The sequence below is a fragment of the Rhea americana genome, unplaced genomic scaffold, assembly GCF_003343005.1.
Source record: "Rhea americana isolate MKP2758 unplaced genomic scaffold, rheAme1 scaffold_198, whole genome shotgun sequence".
NCBI lineage: Eukaryota > Metazoa > Chordata > Aves > Rheiformes > Rheidae > Rhea > Rhea americana.
Genome location: NW_028186127.1, coordinates 1539736 through 1562581, shown reverse-complemented (window position 1 = coordinate 1562581; position 22846 = coordinate 1539736). Strand labels below are relative to the sequence as shown.

General features: G+C 35.4%; 1 protein-coding gene across 1 annotated transcript in view; it reads left to right on the top strand.

The window, feature by feature from the left end:
• KCNT2 (potassium sodium-activated channel subfamily T member 2) overlaps positions 1–22846 on the top strand; it is a 160645-nt gene that overhangs the window by 66041 nt on the left and 71758 nt on the right. The window contains exons 10-12 of the mRNA XM_085303198.1: positions 14261–14441; positions 16756–16920; positions 18519–18655. Coding sequence (XP_085159324.1) covers positions 14261–14441; positions 16756–16920; positions 18519–18655 — 483 coding nt within the window. The remainder of the gene's footprint in view (positions 1–14260; positions 14442–16755; positions 16921–18518; positions 18656–22846) is intronic.

The following is a 22846-nucleotide window of genomic DNA, read 5'->3' as shown; positions in this document are numbered from 1 at the left end:
GGCAGTGATACATAAAATGCACATATAATGACCACTGTTGCCTGACAGCATTCTGAATAGAGTTGTGTGTGTCCTTTGGCAACTAAATCCTTCTCCTAAGAAAATTTAAAAATAGCTATAATTATACTGAGTTTCATTACCTCTTTTGATGTCTGTCTAAAACTCAACGTTGGTAAAGTATTTAAGTATATACTTATAAAGGAATTCAAATGTAAACTAGTTGGGATACATGCTCCCCTTCTTTGCAAAAACATAGCTATACTTTTATGTTTGTACTGGTTGTACATTTTTGCAAGATGTATGAAAATTAAATATATCCTATATATTATAGTGGATGTACCTGAGTCACAGCAATAAGGAAGAAAAAATAATTGCCATTCATTTAGTAAACACTTAAGTACAAATCATGGATTGACTTTGCAGACTGAATACTTAACAACAGGCATGAAGTCAAATTGTCAGTTTCTCTGGGTACAGTACCATACCTAATTGCATTCCAAAGCAGTATGTTTACTAATATATTACAAAAGGCTATGTGAAGTATCTATTGCAGGATGGTATCCTGTAATTGCATATGTCCTACTGCTTTACTTCACTCTAGAGTGCAAGAACAAAAATCTTCATGACATTCCAATCAACTTTTGGTTCAGTTACCTTTTCAYATTTTTGCAATATCTATCATTATTGACTTACATTTGGATAAAACTCAGTCAACTGTTATTTATTTGGACAGAAAATAAAGAAGAGAGTGAGCGCTTGTAATTAATTTGCTTTTCAGTTTACAGTATGTTGATATCAACAAATTAAACACAGCCCTATATTTTGCAAGTTTGTTACCATTAGTGATGAGCAGTGAAAACAAAGTGAATGGGAAGAATTTATGCAAGGAAGCTCAAAATAAAACTGTTCTTTGCCCTTTGATGAGAGGGCACAGATGCATGTGGGCGTATACATTTACTAGAAGTGGATAAATGCTGCAAAAATATGACTGTGGATGATATTTCAGCTGTATTCCTTCACTGAATCTCTTTTTGTTCACTCTGCTAATATCCTAAAAAATCCTAATCCTGCTAATCCTAATCCTGCAAATATCCTAATATACCTATAAAAAAGAAAAAAAGTAGCAAAAATTCTGCCAGTTTTAAAGGCAAATATGAAATACTTCATCTTGAATATTCAGAGTAGGAATCTAAGAACTGTGGTGAGTATGCAGTAAGAATAAAACTTTACTGAGTATTCACTGTGGGSTAAGCAATTAAGGGTAAACTATACCAGGAAAAACATAGCAGAGGCTGCTCTGGTGTATTCCTGGTAGCCACAATGATCTTTTATTTTCTTTCTCCCCTGACTTTATCTACTGAGTATCATTGTTAATTCCATCTTGCTTTGCTGGCTACCTGAATCAGCTTCTCTCTTCACTTGTGTCTGCTGTTTTTCATCATCCTGGTAGGATTGAGCTCCCCATTGATGAGTATAATCAAGTACTATATTTTAAGACTGTATCTTGTGGGGAGTTCATATACCTGTCATAAACATACTTGTGATTATTAAACAGTCATACCTCATGCTTCAGAACAGTCCTGTGAGATCTTGAATTTCACTGACCTTTAGGAAGAGTTATGTGCATAGACCCATTTGAATTCTAGCCAGTGAAATTATCAGACTTGGAAGTTGTTCTCCAAGCAAAACAAGATCAAAACAGGTATCCCACAGACAGAAATTCGATTGGACTTACTGAAAACTCTTAGGACTTTTTAGGAATATCTGGCTATTCTAAAGTCCAAGATCTGTCACTCAACCAATACATTTCATTGAAATTGATGGTGTCACCAAGACTCCACTAGTGTATACAAAGATGAGGAGAAGGAGAAGAATAATAATGAAATCATGGAGCTCACTGATCAAACGAAACAAGGAGCAGACAGTCCTCTGACTCATAGCTAGAACTGTTAGGATTACAAGCAGAAACAAACTGTAAGGGAGCCTACTTCTCTAATGTATGATAGAATACATTGCTGCCTAATTCCAGAGAAAGGAGGATTAGAAGAGTTTAAAGTGCCCTAAGGAATTGTTAGTAATTAACAATAATCTTAGCTATCCTTACATCCTATTATATCCTATAATTTTAGCTCCACTGACAGCATATATTTAATGTTTACCCTCTTTTTGGTATATCTGCAACCTAAGCATGACTTCAGCTTGTTGTACTTCACCTTGTATATACCACGATGCCTGGTGCTTTAGTTATAGGCAGCTATACCTTGATTATTGCCAAACAATTTCTCTGTAGCTAAGATTGTAGATGAGTAAGGAGACAACTTTGAAGTAAAGGTACCTTTCCAATATGAACACAAACAGGAAGAATAATTTATCTTGCACACAGTTTCACTTAGTTCTTGTTTTTAATAATATGAGTTATTATGAAATAAATAGGTCTAAATGTACCATACCATTATTTTTTTAAAAAAGTATATTTTAAGTTACACTGCAGTGCAATTGTCTCAATACTGCCCATACAGACTGCCATTTAACCAGCTTGGAGAACACTATCCTTGTAATGCCATGGCACAGTATATCTTCCATTTTGCTCACTGCCTAGGTAAACAATCTTTCTCTGTTTTTTAAAGATGTCACTGAATGTAACAGCCAAACTGAGAACAAACTCATAGAAATGCACATGCACAGGATTTGATTCTGTTGCCAAGATGCAGCAAACCCCAGTGGCAACCTTCAGTTGTCTGCACAATTACTGATTAGATTCTTCGCTATTATTTAGATAGCAGTCATCCTAGCACTTATTAATCACTCCATCCCTTGCCACTACCCTTCACAATCTCAAGAGTTCTCCACAAAAATACGGAAGATGATAACAATAACCCAAGACTGGAATGAGCTGATAGGAACTGAAAGGAGTCAGAGAAATAAAGCAATACTCTTATTGATGTTGGCAAGGAGGCTACAGCTTTGACAGTAACTAGTGGCCTTTATTCTTTTCTCTACAGCAGTTGACCTCACTGGCAGAGGTAACAACTCTGGCAACACCTATGCATATGAAAGAAGTTTAAATGATGACATATTTGTGCAGATAACAGCAACAAAAATATTGAAAGGAAAGGCTCATGAAGCATAATGATAACAGAGGAAAGACCGTCGATGAGTCAGTGATTACACAGCACAACTTGGAATGCAAGAAATGTACGCCATTGTCCTGATGTGATCTGACTACAGCCATTTGCCTTAAACACTCTTTCTAAGTCTAAGTTTTCCAGAAGGGAAAACAACAGGGAGTTTCCCATTACCTGAACTCCTCACTCTTAATAAAAGTGTGGTTGTCCAGCATCCAGAGATGCAGAAAACAGACATATCAATATAACTGCTGACTTGTAAACAAACTTGTCTGCTTGCTACATTTATAAACTTAAGGAATTTACTGGGTTTGAGAACAGCACCACTTTACAAATTAAATAATATACAATGCTGTTATTTTTATTAATGTTTTCAATTATTATTTATTAAAAATACCAGGASATGTGCTTAAAAATAGTAGTAGTTGTGCATATATAGTGCAAAAGTAAATAATCAATAACTAAATTCAAAACTGAGCAGAGATTACATCCTCATATAAGGTATAAAGTTTTTGCATTCACTGATCTATACATATTAATTCATATGTAGAATAAATTCCCAGGTGTGAGCATAAGCGTTGTGTAATAGAAGGAGCACAATACATCTATATCTCTATGTTCCTACATAATTGCAGCATTTCATAGTGCCCTTCATTCTCCGTTCTAAAAATGTTCATAAAATTCTGTCCTCTTCCATCTATCGCCTCTTCCTATCCATCTGCAAACCTCTCTCCTTTGTTCCCAGAAAGATTATATAAAGCAAAGCAAGCAGCTGTCATGAGAAACAGATATTTCTCATCAGTTTCTATGCTTCATTTATTCACCCTTTAGTCTTCCAAACGCATATTCTATTGCTTTTCTTAAGAAGTGCTTTTCTCCCTTTTGGCTTTCCAGTGAAAGATTTCATAAACCCAGAAACATACGAAAAGCTGTTTCTAGTAAATGACACACCATGAGTAGTTTCTGTTGTTTCAGTTATAAATCATATTGGAAAGGAAACCAAGAATAATAAATTTCATATCTTTTTTATCAGTGCAAGCTATAACAGAAATATTGCTCTATGGAATAATCTCTTTACAAGCTAGACTTGTCCTTAGAAAAATGGGACCTGGAATGAGGAGGTTAGAATTTGGAAGGCCAGCTGCTTCAAGAYGGCCTCAGAAGGCCTGCTTATTGGCTTAGGGAAAGTCGCCTTCTGAGGTCGATTCTAGTTCTCTGTGTAGTACCACGAGAAGATTATCATTATTATATTGAGCAGTACTTTTACTAACTGGTGATGAAAAGAAATCAGAATGATAAGTTTCTGGCAAATAGATGAGCTTAATGCAGACAGGGAGGATTAGCTGCAACAGCAGCCAGATTGTGAAAAGATTGCGAGAGAGATAATAAATAAGGCAAACAGGAATCCACTTCTTCCACATCCAGAAGTTAAAATTTACTTCTTCTGACAGAAGTTAGGTATAACTCTACAATGGAGTGTATATTTTATTGAAATTTAAGCTGGAAAGCAAAGTTCTACCTGTGAGTGTTCTGAATTGTCTGCACTTCTTATGCCTGTTGTTAAGGTGGATATGACAAGTGGTATCTGCTGTGAATCAACTGCAGATTGTAGACCACTCTAGCCTGTTTTTATGATTGGTCCCAGTTTCACAGGTCTGGAAATGCTCAGGCAAATTTCGTGCGGAATACACATAAACATTAGAGAGGATACTTCAAGAACAGGAGCTGCAGGCTTGTTTAGAACAAATCAATGTAATGAGATTGAAAAAGTGCTAGGATCGAAAAGTGCTGATTCACCCTCCATCAGAGAAGGTCTACTCTTGGAGCACAGCTGAGCTGTAACTAAGGTATGTATGCTGAATTAGTATTACAAGTTCTTTAATGCAGGCAGAGAGGATGATCCTCAGGGAGGATCATTCTATACTGTTGCTTATTCTTTCACTAAACACCTACTACTCCTATCAGTAGAAACAGGACATCACATCTTTTCCCCGTCTTCTTACTACCCTTCCCCCCACAAAACACTAAAGGGGGAGGCTGAAGATCCTCAAGGGACCTGAATCCTATGCAAGTGCTCAAAAACTTTTCTTCATTTTTGACTCTTGCAGAAGATAGGGTTGCAGACTTGTCACCTAACGCAAGAGGTTTTGGAGCATGATCAACTCTGCAGGTCTTTAAACCACTGAGTAGAATTATTTTAGCAAAATAAATTCCAATAATTAGTTGCAGGATAGCAACATGCAGTTCATGGAATTTAAGGAGCTTTTTACTGTTTTGAGAGATCACAAAAAACTCTTCAAACTTTGACTTCCTCAAACCAAAGGCGTGCCAGCTGTGGAAGACTTGGCTAAACCTCTGGCTTTGATCAGAAAATGTCAATGAATTGATTCCTGATACGAGTGAAAAACAATTTTGTGGAACTTATGCAGAAGATACTAAGTTTCTCAAAGCTGCAAGAGATGCAACTATAGAAGTCTGGGAAGCAGATATATTTATGACCAGAACATATTAAGAAGGAAGAGTTGGAGCACAGGAAGCAGATCTACATAGTGCATGTAGGAGTGTTTTCCTCGCCAAGGCTGAGGCAGAATTTTTATAGCATGTATACAGTTTGTTTAACACGTACTTTCAGGTGAAAATTGTGGCTTGGAGCTAGTGGTGCTCAAAAATCAATGAAAACTTGAAAAAAATATTGAAGAGAGGCCATCAAAATAAACTGTAGATGCAGATCACTGGCAGTTTTTCATCTGGGAATGTCTGAAAAACAGGTGTCGCACAGTATCTTGATTCTCTGAAACTATATGTGGAAAAACTTTTGAAATATTTAACTTTCTCTCACTTAGTTTGAGAGCCCAGCCTACCTTCTCCTTAAAGGGAAGATAGAATTTATTTGGATTTAATCCAGTTACATAGAAGGGAAAATACTAAGGCAGAAAACTTTTCATGAACTGTGCAAAAAGCCAGAAAGAAAGGTTCAAAAAATTAAGGTACTTTATACTATGTTTTTTTTTCAGGTAACAAAAGATCAAATATTGGGGCACAGAATATTCACAAGTCACAGTCTTCCAACTAGGCAGGACAGACTTGGCTTCTCCAAGTCATAGAATCATAGAACCAGTAAGGTTGGAAGGGACCTYTGGAGATCATCTASTCCARSCYCCCTGCTCAGCAGGGTCACCTAGAGCATGTTAGACAGGGTTGCATCCAGATGGGCCTTGAAGATCTATCTCCAGAGAAGGAGACTCCACAACCTCTCTGGGCAACYTGGTCCAGTGCTCCRTCACTCTCACAGGGAAGAAATTCCCCCTCACGGTCAGGCAGAACTTCCTGTGGGTCAGTTTCTGCCCATTGCCTCTTGTCCTGTCACACGGGACAACTGAAAAGAGTTTGTCTCTGTCCCCCTGACACCCTCCCTTCAGGTACTTACACACATTGATAAGATCCCCCCTCAATGCTTTCATGGATTAAGATTTTTTAAAGTAATCTGATAATTAAAATTCAAGTTTAACGTGTTTAAAATCTGTCAATTACATCATTAAACAACTTCTACAGTGGTAGTGGAGCAATACCAAAAAGCTTCAGAAATGGCAAATAGTTTTTAATGATTTACCAAAACCAGACTCAGGTTCAGACAGTTTTCAGTCACAGAAGTAGTCTGCACTTATTTTAGGTTTTTTTCTGTATCTATAAAGATTAGGATTTTTATTCCTTTCAGCAACAGTTTATGCTAAGAGGACAAGTGTGGACTCTGTTCTGAGTGCTCTATCACTAGAAAGTTAWACATATGAGTATCTGGTTCTAATCAATATCTTTGTTTCCAGTTCCTATCCTGAATCTACATGCTGGGTTAGTTTCTTCTTACACACATTTAACAAATATTTGGATAATGAATCTTTCACCTGTTAATTCAATTTCACCATGTTCTTGAAGAGGGAATGTGGGTGGTTTGCCTAACAACTATTACAACTTTGAGAGTGTTTCAAAACTCTACAGAAAGAAACATTAAGCATGATTTTCCAAAGCACAGTAAATCTAGTTATACCACTTACAAAAATTTGCCTTTGAATTTTTAAGCATGCATACAGTTTCTGTTTATCATAAATAGATTACCTATTTATTATTCCTGAGAAAGTATATATATATATGCAATATTACCTAATTGTGTAATTCCCTGCAGGTGAATAGTGTCTGGTGCGTGCAGTACTGCTTGCATGTTTCTATTTTCCTGAACAGCTATTGACTCCTTGTGTGAGCAGACAGACCTCAGGCTCCAGCAGGCTCTTAGATGAAGCAGTATTGATGCACTGCATTTGGAATACCAACCTCTACTTTGTTTACCATCAAAAGCATGGGGCAGACTCAAAGTATACCAAAAACCAGATAGTTCTTTGGACTTACTGAATAAAGTGCACAGATCTTTTTATGGAAATACAGTGGCTAAATGCTGCCCATAGTGGGACTATACTTATGCCATCCCAATGACCAGCGTTGTTTCATTGCAACTCCACTTCTCATTTCTCCAAATGTAGCAGCAGGAGTAGAAAGGTTCTCACTCAGCTTCAGCAAATATTTATATAGAGTTACTCATTTCATAATATCCTATTCTGCTTAACAAGCTGTTCTGCAGCTGCAGGAAATCACATGGCTTGTTAGTAGAAGTTTATTTTTATAAGTTCAACTTTCGTAACCATTAGCTGTATATAATTCATTGGTCCTTAGGGAAGGAAAATGATTATATTAGAGGTCATGGATAGGCATTAATGATATCATCAAAAACGATCATTTTTGATGAAGATAGAACTGAAACAGAAGAAGGTGACTTACTGAGCTGAAGAGAAATTAAGAATTAGTTTTTGACATGGTGGCATTGCTACAGAGAGTTCTGTATCCTTACATCAGCTGAGGTCTTGATTCAGCCTGTTGAAGTAACCTGAACCTTTCTGTCCACTACAGTGATTCTGAAAAAAAAGAAGAGAAAAAGAGTGTTGTACAAAAACATCTGCCTATATTTGAAAAGGAAATATTCTGGAAAAATTTAAAGATTTGCATTTGGCTGTCTAATGTAGTGGCATTAGAGAACTGCAAAAAAATCTGAGATACTTCTCAAGTCACTGATTTTCTCCTTGAAAATTAGGAAGTCACAACGTCCAGCAATATCCTTTTTGTCCAATCAGCCCTTACTCTGAATATATTTCAGCATGTTGTACTGCACTCATGGGATCATTTGTTACCAATTAAGAATATTTCCATACTGACTTACTTCAAAAGATAATATAATAAGCTTCATCTTCTTTCCACATTTCTGTCAGCATTTCTCCCTCAATCCTTTCAGTATCTTTTATAAAATTAATCATTTCTAGGTCCTGTAATTCAATTATTCCTACAATTTAAAAACCTACCTATATGGAATGACAGTCCAGAATGAGAATTTTCATTGTATTTCTTAAAATTGTTATATTATACATGCTGTATTGTATCATATTCTGTCATTTTAACATTTCAGAAATTGCACGTCTGCTTAAACTAATTCTTTTTTTTATATTTTAATGTTTATGGAAAATTGCTGTTCAGAAAAAAATACTTAGAAAAAAAACAGTTTTTGTAAAAGATGTGAAAGCATCACAAAGCTTGGAAAAAATGGAAGAAGTTGGTTTTCAGCAGCTCAGAACTTCAGCTGTCGGGGTTCTAAACAGGATATACACTTTACTAGCGGAATATTTTCTGACTGTCTCTCACCTTTATTCATTTATTTCTTGTAGATTCACATTCCTTCTCAGATGCTGGCCCATGTATTTCCTGTAAAGTTAACCTACTCTTTTATTTTAGTAGTACACTCTGTACTCTACCCATAGACATCTGGTCTATCAACAGTTTTTCTGATGAGAGTTAATTCCAGTTTTTCTCATAAAGAAAAATCTATCTTGTCTATGACACAACCATCAGATAATTTTAAAATAACAGAAACACTAATTGGCAGTGCAGATCAACTAAATTATTAAGGATTTCAGATAAAGGAGGGCTTTCCAAGTGTAGCATTTCCTGTTAGCTGGCCAGCATTTACAGGTAGGTATGGGTCTCTGATTCAGAATGYTATTTAAAAGTTTAATTAGCTCTCCTAAAATCATTATTTAGGACCAAAAGTACCTTGCTTAGATCTCAGGAACCTCCACAGGCATTCTTACAGGGAATTTTTAGATGTCTAATGAAGTATATTGTTTAATTTTGTAGTTTGCCTGTTGCATTTTTCATTATCGAATCTATTGAATCATTATTGCTTGCTTTAGGTAATTTTAAGTAAACAAGTTCCTTCAACATAGAACTATTCTTTTTTGCTATTTTATTTGTTGTACTTAACTTTTTGAGTATTTTTACGTCAATGAGTTTTCCGTAGTACATGGTAGGTACAGAAACTTTTTAAATAGGACTGTAACAAAGATTGGTATTAACTTGAAGTGTTAGTGTCTATCCAAAACAGAGAAAGGGTGATGGGGAGAGTTTAGGGCACATATACCACTATATTATTGTACAGTTTTGCAACTGACACAGCTGCTTTCTCTGCAAGAAAAAAATGCACATAATGTTTTCTTGCTATTGTAAATCGATTAGTTCAGATTACTTGTGGTGAATCTTATTTGATAACTGTTAATATTTTTGCTGAATAAACCACACATGAAAGTTTTTCTTTAATTATTTAAATACTATTAGGATCCTACTCCTAGTATATCTCTTGTACAGCCACTGATGCAATATTTTAGACCTCAAGAAGTCATATCTCTAAATAATTTTCTTTCAAAGTAAAAATAAGGAAGTAAAAATCAGGCACCCCTGACAAATGGAAATACAAGCTAATATAAAATTGATTATAAATAAAGGTAATGTACAGTACTTCCAAATTCCTATTCAAATTCTATTCCATGTTAGAGCAGCATGATAAAAATCTGATTTAATCTCACTGATTACTTTGTCAAGACAACTGAAAATTCAATTATGTGATTGGGGGAAAACAGTGGGTTCCTGTAGTAGTCTGGTAAGCATGTTACAATCAATCCTTTTGTGTATTAAATTCTTCTATGTCTTAAGAAGTGATTCACATAATTTTTTTGAGGTGGCTTTTGTACTGCATTTAGAGATAGGCTATTTACAAAATAGTAGTTTTGGCACATGCAGTATTTAAGCAAACAAAGATTCCTGGAATTAGCAAAAAACTTCCAGTAAACGAAGACTGAACTCTCAAAAGTTCAAACGATACCTAACTAAACAAGACTAATCTAAAAAGATTACATTATTTACTCTTTATTTTCAGTTGCATTTGTAGTAGAGTGTTTAAAATCACACTTCTGTTCCCCATACGTTTGTAATAAATTTGCTGAGATCTGCGTTTTCTTTAGTAGACTTTTTTTTTTAAGTAATACTAAATCTCTTTTCCATTAAACCAGATTAGTGCCATCACTCACTTAAATCCACTATAAAATGACAGCCTTGTTGAAATTACAGAAAACTAACATTGTTATACAAAGGTGCTGAATTGGGCCCTATGTTTTAATTAGATCTTGTCTTTATTACTACAGTGGGTTTTTTTCTCTGGGAGTACAAGGTGGTGTGAATATTTGAATATTCCTTTGCTGATTGAAATCAAGTTTGTCCAGGGATAACAAAATATATTATTTTTAGTTTGTGAGATGACAGAGGAGGAGGAAATAAAAAAGAACAAGTAGCTCCAAATACCAACATAAAATATCTAAACAGTGGAAAGATGAAGTGTGTGTTACAGCATATTTAATTATGTCAGGGAATAGGGGAAAGCAGAACTTGCTGTGTTGCTATATCATACATTGTATTTATGCATCTTTTAAAATAATGCTTAACATGTAGCAACTTACAAGGAAAATAAAAAGATGATGAAACAATTATTTACACACAGAATCAGGTTGTAGCAAAATATGTCAATAAGTCGTAGGGAATGGAGTAACTAAGCCATGCGAGCTTGGCTTTGTGGCCAATCAATAACTTTCCCCAGCACATTATGAGAAATGCAGTCAGGCAGCCCAGATAGACAGGAACATACTATAGATGTTGACTAACTTTTCTTCAAGTGTACTTGTACTGAGATTGAAGTGTAATGCTAATGGAGGGGAAGAAGTTAATGGGGTAATATTTCATTTGGCAATTAGATTCCTGCAAAGCTGTCTCTTCAAAACCATTTTTCTGCAATTTTGTGATCTCTGTTTCCAGTGAAAATAAAAAGCAGAGCAGCAAAACACACAGTAAAATTAAGACTTGGTCATGTAATCTTGGATTTATCATTACTTTGTTTTCAGAGTTAGGGCTTGGTGTAAAATTTGGTAGAACTGCAGATGATAAGGTGTAAGTTTGAGAAAATAAGTTAGTTTTTCAAGAAGTTCTTAGAAGAGATGAACTTCTTCAATGAAGAAGAAATAGCCTCCACATATCTTTGTCCTTAATAGTAGTAACTAAATGTGAGAAACTCTGGCTAATACCTACTGCATTCAGTGAAAGACAGCTTGAATCCACAACATTTATCAGGTACAACATGATTTTTATGGGTTCAAGGAATAAGAACATACAGGATCATAYGGGAGTACACCTGATAAGATTAAATCTTTCTAAATACTCTAATTAAATTCAATTGAAATTTTGCTGTTAACTTAGAAGAGACTAGAAGGATTTGTGCTATATCTAGAACTGGTTATTTTCAGTTAAGCTAAAGTATGACTGGGTAGCCTGGGTAGGGAAAACTCATAAAGAATAATACTAACAAAGAAAATCTCTCCCTCATCAAGATTTGAGTTTTCCTACCAGTAAGTTCTTAAAGAATGTTTTTAAGATTTTAAAGCAATAGAACAATGCCTCTCTCATTTCTTGAAAATGTCAAAAATTCTGTAGCAGAATTCTTAAATTTTAATCATCATGTCAGGTGGCAGAAGTACAAACGGTAAAACTGACTCTTTTGCTTACACAAACACCAAGCAATTTCAGAGATACAAGCTTCAGAGAAAATACATTTTTACTAATGATAAGATCATCCATTATGCTTCAACACAAATCCATCTACAGACATTTAATACAACTAGTGGAGTGGTGTAATAGTCCTAACTGTTACGAGGGACAGCCATATATCACTGTCTGTATAATTGCTACACTGCTGGCCTGTGTGACTTCAATTCCTGAAGTCAAGGTTGCATGTTCTCTAGATGTACCTGCATAAGAAAATGCACCAGAGTGATCAGGAATAATAACAACTAAGAAATTAAAATCSATCAGAATTTGTTTTTTAAGATATATATTATGGGAATAATATTAAAATAGGCATACTTGGATGTCTCTGCAATATACTCCATTCTTTTAAATTAACACTGGAAAAGAAGCTAGCTGAAAAGCATCCATGACTGATACTAAAAGAAAGTGTTCTTTATTGACATATTTCCAAATAGTCCCTCTGTTAATATTTTCTAAGCCAAAAATATAACTCTCTCCCTTAAAAAAAAAAAAAAAAAGCTAAATAAAAAACTGGGAACAGAGTGACATTATACAAGATCTAAATTACAACTCCAGTGAAAAAATGTAGGACAAATTGGGTAGAAATACAGAAGTATCAGTTCTGACTGAAGGCTGAAACTTGTGCAAACAACAGCAAAAAAACCTTTTTAGAACATTTTGAGATGTGTGAAAACTACAAATGCTAGAGCTGTGAAAAGGAAACTGGGAATTTGATACATATGTTATGGAAATGCCACTGCCCACTGCTATATTATTTTTGGAGAACAGAATAGAGAACAGCAGAACAACTGCTGTTACAAACACAGGGTCTCCCTGGTGATGCAAAAATCGTACCATGGTAGATATTAATGACTATTGCCATCTGGATACATACATGAAGAAACCATCTTTGGTATGTTCTAGAATATTTACTAAGAAATATAGTATTGTTTATCAATTACCTCTCTGACTGTCTGAGGAGGAATCATTTGCCGAACTCCAAGGAAAACAGCACCACTATACAGAGTAGTTCACACACTGAGAGAATTTCTTTACATATGTAAATACAGTTTAAAAGTTCAGCTGATATAAAGTGATCCTACTGTCTTAGAGAAGATTGTATTTTAAATTTGGGAAGCACTTTATCATGGTATGTTTTTTCAAAGTAAAATACTTTATTAAAAGACAAACAAAAAATTAAAAGTGGTAAGGCCTGGCGATGGATTCTGTAACTGCTTCTCAGAACCAAAAGAGCTTTAAGTTATGTTAATCGTGCTGGTTTCAAGGGCAGTAATTACCAATGAGAGGATTGTTCAGTGAAAATCGCTTTAGAATCAAACTATAAAATTTTTGTCTATTCAGTTGCATGAACAAAAGAAGACATGCTCCCATTTACCTGTTCACAGGAGTGTATGACTGGCAGGTCTTCTTGCGTCATTTCTTCTTCTGCTATGAAAGACAACTATGCTTATATTTCTATTCTTTATACGTTGAATCTCGTACCTGAAGGCTGACCCTGGGCACTTATTTCTCTGGCAGTTGGATACCCTGCAATTCTTACATTCAGTTTATTCTGAACAGTCAGTACCCATTTGTTCAAACATTATCCTTCTAGTATGCAGCAGTTACTCTTGTACCCAGCTTATGCTAGTAGCTCTTGCTACACAAAGGGATATAGACCAACATAAAAACTGGTAGATTTAAGGAAAATATTATATACAGTTGCTTGGTCATACCAGTGAACTCTCCCTGAAAATTTTAAAAGATGTTTTTAAAAAATTTCTGAATGGTGGCAGCTATACACCATCTGTTCTGTTCTGGTTTAGAAAGAAATTGCATCGATCCATGGTGTTCTACATATCACCTCTTATTCACAACAACCACTAAGCAAAACCTAGCAACATAGTTGTGACTGTCATATTGAAATAATGAAGAAATGAATATTTTTAACATAAATGGCACATGAAAATTATACTAATAACTCTTGTGATTTAATACTGATTCTTCTTTGAAAGAAATGCTGATGTATGCATTCTAAAATAAATAATTCTCTGCATACATAACATAATCATCGAACTTGAATTGACCCTAAGTACAGTTCTTATTCTTCATGTCTTTATTCATTCTTTTCTACATAGTATTTGTGGAATTCAGCATCTGGAACGAGCAGGAAACAAGTTGACTCTCTTTGACTCCCTTTATTTCTGCATAGTGACATTTTCCACGGTGGGCTTTGGGGATGTTACACCCAAGATATGGCCTTCAAAGCTGCTTGTTGTCATTATGATCTGTGTTGCTCTTGTGGTGTTGCCTATTCAGGTAAATGTGGATTTTTTTTTTCTCTTTAGAGTTACTTTTAAAATGAATAATAATTGAAATAATTTATTGTTATCGTTACTATGGCATATAAAATGTCAGAAAGGATAAGAAGATAAGAAGAGATGTCTTTATACCTCTTATTCTGTGCACACACAACTGAAATTTTCTTCCCTTTTCCCCCCTTCTTTTCCCTCTGTCTGTCCTCTTTTAATTTATAACTATAGTAAAAAAAATAAAATAATAAAAAAAGGAGCACAAACAACAGTTTTCAAGTGCTGCTGAATGATTCTGGTGCCTGTTGTGTACCAGAGAGCCCTTCTCTTCATCCTAAGATTTGGTTTTGTTATTAATGGAGCAGTTTTAAAAACAACAGTAGCCAGCACTTTCTGTATGAGTGTAGCATTTCCTCTCCAGGCTATCTCTGTTTCTAATCTTGGTTCTCTCCACTTCCTCTGTTATACTTACAGCCCAATGTTAACTTGAAAAAATCTTAATAAATTTGCAACTCAAGCAAATTATTTTCACAGATGTATGTGTAGGTACACACACATATGCACACACACATGCACACACACAACCTGCCAGCAATGCAGGATCTTGCAATTCCTGCACAGGTTCAGAACTTATAACACTTTCAAGGGTAAAAGGCTAATTTGTTAAAATCCAATTACTTAATTGAATCGTTATCAGTTTCATTAAACTTGCAGCAAACATCTGTCTGATTGTTGGCTGGCAGAAACCCTGCGGCTTCCAGGGCAGCCCTGCCAAGACACTGACTGTCCCATACTTGGTCATCACAGATGACCTGGACCTCCTGCCAAAAAAGAGGGATGTGGGAAGACATTGTGCACAGCTATCAAAACCTGCAGTAGCCCTACTAGAGTGTAAAGCTCCAGTGTTTCTCACATGGCTGTGGTTTCCAAACTCTGCCTCTTTGGCAGTGAATTAAAGCTCACTGTAAGCACAGCATGAAACCCCCTTGAAATTATTTGAACATTTTACTTAAATCTAAATAATTAATATCTACCATACACAAATATACGCACTAACGCAATTATATTCCCACTGAATGGAGTGGAAATTTAGTAGAATATATATTCTGTTGAAAAGTAAAATGTTTTGCTTAAGAAATTTGAAAAACTCTTAAACTTCCTAAGAAATACAAATTTCAATTTTCAAGTAATTCTAATATGCACTTCAGGTACCTGATACCAGATTGGTAAAACCTAAGATCTCTGCGTTACCAGTTTATGACCTCGAATTTAATGCCTTTTTACACCAATTTACTATGATTAGCTATTTTACTTCATAGTCTTGTAGTGATAAAGGGGCTTCATATAGTGTTCCACACAGAACGTGGGAGGCATTCTCTCCTGAGCTTTTGTCCTGCTATGATATGAAACCAGTTATTAGTCATGATTCAGTCTCTCCATCATTTGAATGGGGATGAGGAAAAACAGCTATCACACAGGCATATAGTTAAATTGAACTCAGTATTAACTATATATAACTTCCATAAAGCTTTGAAATGGTATTTATATGTTTTATTATATGTTGTACAGATTGTTTAAATATTCTTTTGCCTGAAAAATTCAGTCTGCTAAAGCAATGCTCTTACATATTTAATTCTGATTCGTATTTCCCAACATATTGCATACTAGGTCTCCCATTCGTAAGAGCACAAAACAGATTTCACTATTAGTCTGCTTATGTTGTTCAGCTGGCAAAGATAAAATAGCTCTATGAAGAGCTGCCGTGTATTTAAGTGGTAGTTGTAAAACAGGTAGGAGAGCGTATACAGATTTGATGGTAATATACAGACATTGTCACCTTCAGAATATTATAGAATCTGTGATGAAAGTCATTGCTCAGACCATAAATAAAACGGTGCCTTTATCAGAGTATCTATGCTTACAGTGACCTGAGTTTATGACAGTGTTTAGGCCACATGGCACTGAAAAAAACAGCTCAGATACGTGAAATACAGAAAATAAATAAGGTACAGCCTTTATTATGTTTCTAAAATTTTGTAATTATTGTCATATCATATTTTAATGGTCCCTTCTCTCTTATCTGTCCCCCACCCCCAACTCACCCCCCAATTTCCGAATGTTAGAGAATGGCCATAGTGCTAGGTTTGTCCACCTTCCTATCGTTCATCTCACCCACTTACTAGCAAATTTTTCACTAAGAGAAAAGGTATCAGGCGCTAAATACAGACATGAGCTGAACAAAGAGATATTGTTAAGTCATGATCCAGTTGTACTGCACATCTGGTTGTCTGTATTTCACTGACGTTTGGCATCTATTGCAGTTTGAACAGCTGGCATATTTGTGGATGGAGAGGCAAAAGTCTGGTGGTAATTACAGTCGGCACAGAGCTCAGACGGAAAAACACGTTGTGCTGTGTGTCAGCTCTCTGAAGATTGACTTACTTATGGATTTCTTAAATGAATTCTATGCTCACCCCAGATTGCAGGTATTTTTACAATAAAAAAAMMCCCMAAAACTCAGTTAAACACTGTTACTTTGCAGACAGCCTTCTTAAATGGCATTTAATTTGTAAAACTGCATTCGGGAATAGCTGACTGGCTTGGGACTCTGTAATTGCAATACGACCCAGAGATACAGTATGCATRCCTTCATTTTAAATCGAGATAAATGGATTAAACAGATGATAGAATTACTATCTCGTTGAATTATACTAGTCCGTTTAGAAACAAATATTTTCACGTAGCTTAATTTTATTCTATCTCAAAATAGATAATAAAAAAAAATTATTTTCAAATTATTTTTCCTGTTGTTTTGGGACTGCATCAGAACTCCTCACAAGTCAGAGAGTCTTTTGGTTTGGGCATTTTGTTTCATTTTTCACCAATGTTGTGAAGGTTAGATCCTTTGCAGTTAAGAAATAGATATACATTAAATTACAAAGATCTAGATAGATTACATACAAGATTTTCTCAGTGTATGTATTCCCTAATTCTCTTAATGCAAAAAGTACCATCCAAAAATCCATAGTCAGATCTGATCATATAAAACCTATTTATATTAATTAGTGATTTTGATTCAGTATCGTTAGCTTTGCTATAGACCATCTCTTTTACTACATCTTCTATTTCGATATCTTTTACTAAGTTACCTGTGGTACCTTACTTCATTAAATAGTGCAAAAAATCAAAAAAGAAAATCCTCAAGTGGATGAGCAGCAGTTTGACAAATCTTAAATACTCCCCCAATTAATTAGCTAGTAAGAGGCATAGGCAAATGTACAAAGAAATCCATTTTTTATAGAGGTATGCAGAAACTGAAGCCCAAAATTTAGTAACTAGTGCAAATAATGAGTCAGCCTCTTATGATACGCTGGAAACAAAAAAGTTCCTAATACTACTATTGTAGCCTAAAAGAGCTTTGTATATGTTCCCTTTATGGTCATAATGGGAAGCTGAAGGGTACAAATGATGCACTGGATCCAATGCACTGTTTTCCAAAAATGTCTGTGTGTAGTAAGGAAGGCTTCTATACTGAGCCTTTCCTAAGCTCTTGGTCCTTCTCTTCCCTGCACCTTCCATTTATCTCTTTTTCATAAATACACACACGTACATCTCAGAACAACATTACTTTTTCTGCACAGAGACTGTAGCACAGGAAATAGGGTTTGGATTTGCCTGTTAATGTAAAGGAAAAAACTGAGTGGGTATTAAAGAGGTGAGGAAGATAATTTTGTTTGGATTATGGAAAACTTCTTACACTTTCTAGCTAGAATGACAGAAGTGTGAATTGTGTTTTAAAAAACTATGTTCATATGGAAATGTCAGAGTTGTCCAAAGAAAATATCTGTACTTTAGCGGCCACCTTGAAGTGTTTTGCAAGCAGTGGACAATTTTTCGGCCATTTTTATTAAAGAAGAATTCAGTATTTTAAACACCTGTATTCATAAAATAGCTTTTGTCAATGAAATTTGGGAATTATCACAGATGTTTTTAACATTCTGAGCCTCTGGTGACTTATCATTTAGCAACAACAGATGGTAATATCAAAGAATAACATGCCTATTCCCCCTTATGTTTTTGACAGGACTATTATGTCGTTATTTTGTGTCCTACTGAAATGGATGCTCAGGTCCGAAGGGTGTTACAAATCCCAATGTGGTCCCAAAGAGTTATCTATCTGCAAGGCTCAGCACTAAAAGATCAAGACCTGTTGAGAGCAAAGTAGGCAAATATTGACTAATACTTACTCTTTACTTCTGTTTCACATCATACTGTTTAATAAGTTTGACAGACAACACAAGCTTTGTTAGAAGGAAAGCATGTGTATTTAGACAGTTGAGATCTCTTATATAGTCTGTTTTTCCTAATATCTGAAAATTTTCAAGAAAGAAGTATTTGTAAGCTACTTCATTTTACCAAGTTTTTCTTCACTGTCTTTTCTGTCTCAAATTTTAAAGATGTTAAAACAGAGTGCATATAAACAAAACAATTTATTCCAAAAACAGTACGGAAAATTACAAAACTGCCAGCAATGCTAGAATTTGTTTCTGTTCCTTGAGCAAATGTAGTAGAGGTCAGTGCTTGTTCTCCTGATCAACTGAAGGGAAAAAAAGTAAACAAAGTAACGATTACCCTTTGAACCCATCTCACAGTCTTGTTTCCTTGCCCTGTCCAGACTGATAACTGCAAGCAACTACTCCACTGTGTTACCATATTCTCCTCCTTCAGGATCTTCCTCTTACCATACATTTCCACTTCTAGAAAATCTTCTCTGTTAGTTAATATCCAATAACATTAATCAAAACACATCAGTCATAGTTCCTTAAAAAAAAAAAAAAAAAAAGAAAGAAAAACCTAACACCATTGCTGAATTGCTTGAAGGTGGGAAGGAATTCACAATGGAACTCATGTAGGAGGATCGTCTCTTCAAACTCCAAAGGGAGATAAAGGTGATTCTTAGCAAATAACTGATTTAGGTAATCCGCATTGCTCTTTATAACTTCTCTATCTTCACCTAAATTAAGCAACTAATGCAGATATCTAAAATTAAGGCAATACCTGCCTGAGAATTTGTGACAGTCAGCAGAATTGTTTCCAGGAATCAAATTAATCTGAGGAGTCTAGTGAGCAGGTTTTTTTTTTTCTTTTCAATTTTCTGACATTGAAAATACAGCTACGTCTGTATCTGTTTAAAATTTGAAAATTCAATAAAGCTTTGTTCAGGATTAAGATTTTTTTTAAAAAAAGAAAGTTGTAAGAGGATTTCCATTTTTGCTTTCCTGCTGATATTAAGAAGGATTTAATGGTGGGATTTAGTTGGCATTTGTTCTATACTCTAGGAGAAGAAAAATTACGCTGTTCCCTAAAGATAATCATGAATTTCACTTATAATAACCTGGAGGTAGTCAACTGTGGAACTGTGCTTTTTCCTGCAGAACATGTAATTGAATGTACCTGTCACAGAATAATTTTTAACCTCTCCTGAGGGAAGAAGCATAGTGGGAATTTAATAGAATATTTAATATGAAATATAACCCAGTACCTAAGGTGTTTGCTGTTTTTCTTTTTAATGAGAACATAATGTACTGAGAAGATAACAAGGCACACAGTAAACTCTCTGAATAAATAAAGTCACGATTACCAACAAAAAAAATCAAGAAGTGCCTTATTATCAAAAAAGTGGTGTATTTTACGTGAAATGCAATGTCAAAATAAGATGAGAAAGGTTGCACTGAAAAAGTAAAGGAATACCAAAGTGAGCTGACTGCATTGTTAGTAAATGATCAGAAAATTAAAAATTGTATTTTAGTTTATATGCTCTAGAACAAAGTTTGACTTTACAAATACTATATCCGTTCTTGCTTCCTACCTTTTGAGAGCCTCGCTTTGTGATCTTTTGGTGTTCTCTGAACAGTTTTTGTGTGTCCAGGTTTAATAAACAGAATAAATTCTGTCTTGTGATAGCACACTGATGCTTACATTGTTCATCAGCAAGACTGGAACCTTTGTTTCTACTTTGGAACCTTTGTTTCTACTTAAGCATTTGAAATAATACAGTAACTGAATAAAATAGCTCTAAATCTCCATTCAGCAGTAGAAAGTGAGTAACACTGCCATGGCTTGATTTCTTTCCTTTTCAGCTTTCTCCCATGTTCTGTCATGAACTCAAATATTTTTTTTCTCTCTCCTTGTACTCTTCCACTTTCTTTTAGTAATCCTGTCACAAATCTTAATACCCTTAACATCCACTCTCTTTCTTTGTATTTTATGCTCTCACATTTTCTCCTCAATGTACAAAGTCCCTTTAATTTCTGGCATCTTCTAGTAGTGAAACTGTTGGTTTTTGTCTCAGATTCAGATTTTCTGGCATATAAAAATAGTGCAACTGCCAAAAAAAATCTTTTCCAATTGTTAGGACATTAATAACACTGTTCTTTCATAGAGATACTCTGGCTTCTAATAAATGTGTTAAACAGAGATGCTATTAGCATTTCTGTTGTTGACATTCATGACATTTAYAGAAAATTAATCTCAGGCTATTATCCTTGTCATCTGTGGCTGAAATGACTCAAGAAGTTTCAAAAAACATTGTAGAAAAAAGAAAAAGAGTGACTATGATCCCACAAGCCTCACTTCCTTACGAAACCATCCAAATATAATGTTGATCCCAGTCACCTCATCAGCTCTCATCAAAATCTGTTCCCTCACTAATGTCACTGAATTTTCTTCTTCCCTACAATTTAATTAAAGATCTTACCTTCCCACTTCTGCTCCTGTGYTTGGCTAAAACTACTCACACAGCCTCCCGTGATTTCTTCCTAATCAAAACTCAGAACTAACTTTCCACCCTCTTCGCTCCTCTACGTCAGCTGCATTTGGCATTACTGTTCCTATATATTGATTTGCCTTTGTTGCAATGATTTTTCCCTTTCAAGTACTTCACTCTTTTGAGGCTTCCCCTTATCTTCCCCCTAGGCYGCTAGCAGCTGGAAATCTATAAGGATTTGTCCTTACCCTTCGCTTTTTTCTATGCTTTCTCAGAATGACCTCACACAAAACATATACATTAAGTCACTATTTCTATAGGATAAACTAAAATGTTGGCCACTCTCAGGCATCTCTTTGTGGATATTTATTAATCAACTTCAGTTTAGTTGAAGATAATTTTAGATAGATCTTAATTTTTGCTACCAAACTAAAACAAATGTCCTAACCTTGGATGCTCTTGCAGAGCATCCCATGCAGACTATACCTGCATAGTGCAAGTGTTTTCTCATGCAAACTCTCATTTTTGCCTCACTTAAAACTACTCCTGTGTTCTTCACAAACATGGTCTCACATCTTTCAACCCTTGTTTCAGAACGCTTTGAAAATATTATTTTCACAGTGCATCACTTTGCCTCCTACTGCCGGCCTTCCCTGGCTTACCCTCCTTTTTGCATCAAGGCACTTACGACTTGCAACTCTCAGTCCTCACAGAGAGGTAACCTTCTTAGGCGYGCATACTACTCCTCTCACACAGAACAGATTAGCAGACAACTCTCATTCTGATTTCACCTGCACTCCCCCTTCAGTCTAGGAGGAATTTCTCAGAAACAACTGCAATGGAACCCCAGTTTTCCATAACAAGCTCTCTTCAGCCTGTTTTCTGCTCTCATGTCTAATGAGACCACTTTCTTTCATGCTAATTTTGTGGAACTCTCACACTGGTTCCTTACGTTGCCCATTTTCGCACGCGCTTTTGTTASCCATCGTTACATCACTTTAGAGCTTAGCAAGACTAATTTTGTTCTGTGTTTGTGAAGTACCCCAAAGAACAAGTCCTAGTCTAAGCGTAGGGTCCCAGTGTGCTAGACTATTACTAGCAACCATCACTTCCATTTTCTACTAACAGAGAGACAAAAGGTTTGGGAATCTCGGGTCCCTTTCCAGACTCTAGAATGGAATTGCTCGAAAGGGCAGTGAATTACCTGCTCATTTTCCCCAAACTTCTGTCTCATTGTTCCCCTCTCCAGGAAATCCATTCAGATCCTGCTGTTACTCTTTGCTCAGAAAGTCCTGTTTTCTCAAGCAGGTTGACCAAGTCCCTGTTCCTCTACTTCCTTACACCAGTAATTGAAGTAGGATTCACTGGAGGAAGATACTAAGAAMTGACACAAGAGCGCAAGAGCAAGCTTTCATGAGACTTTCAGTCAGGCAGTTGTTCACTTCTGCTTCCACCTCAGCTCTTTTGATTACATGACCTTTGTAACCACTGTAGAATAATTACACATTGAAAGTTTTCAAAGAGACTAAAAACTGAAAACAGTTAATTCAATACATGCATACAAAGTTGTTTTTTATTTATCCCAACAGATTATTYCACTACATCTACCCATCATTCCACTAGCACCAGACAAGACAATTCTGTAT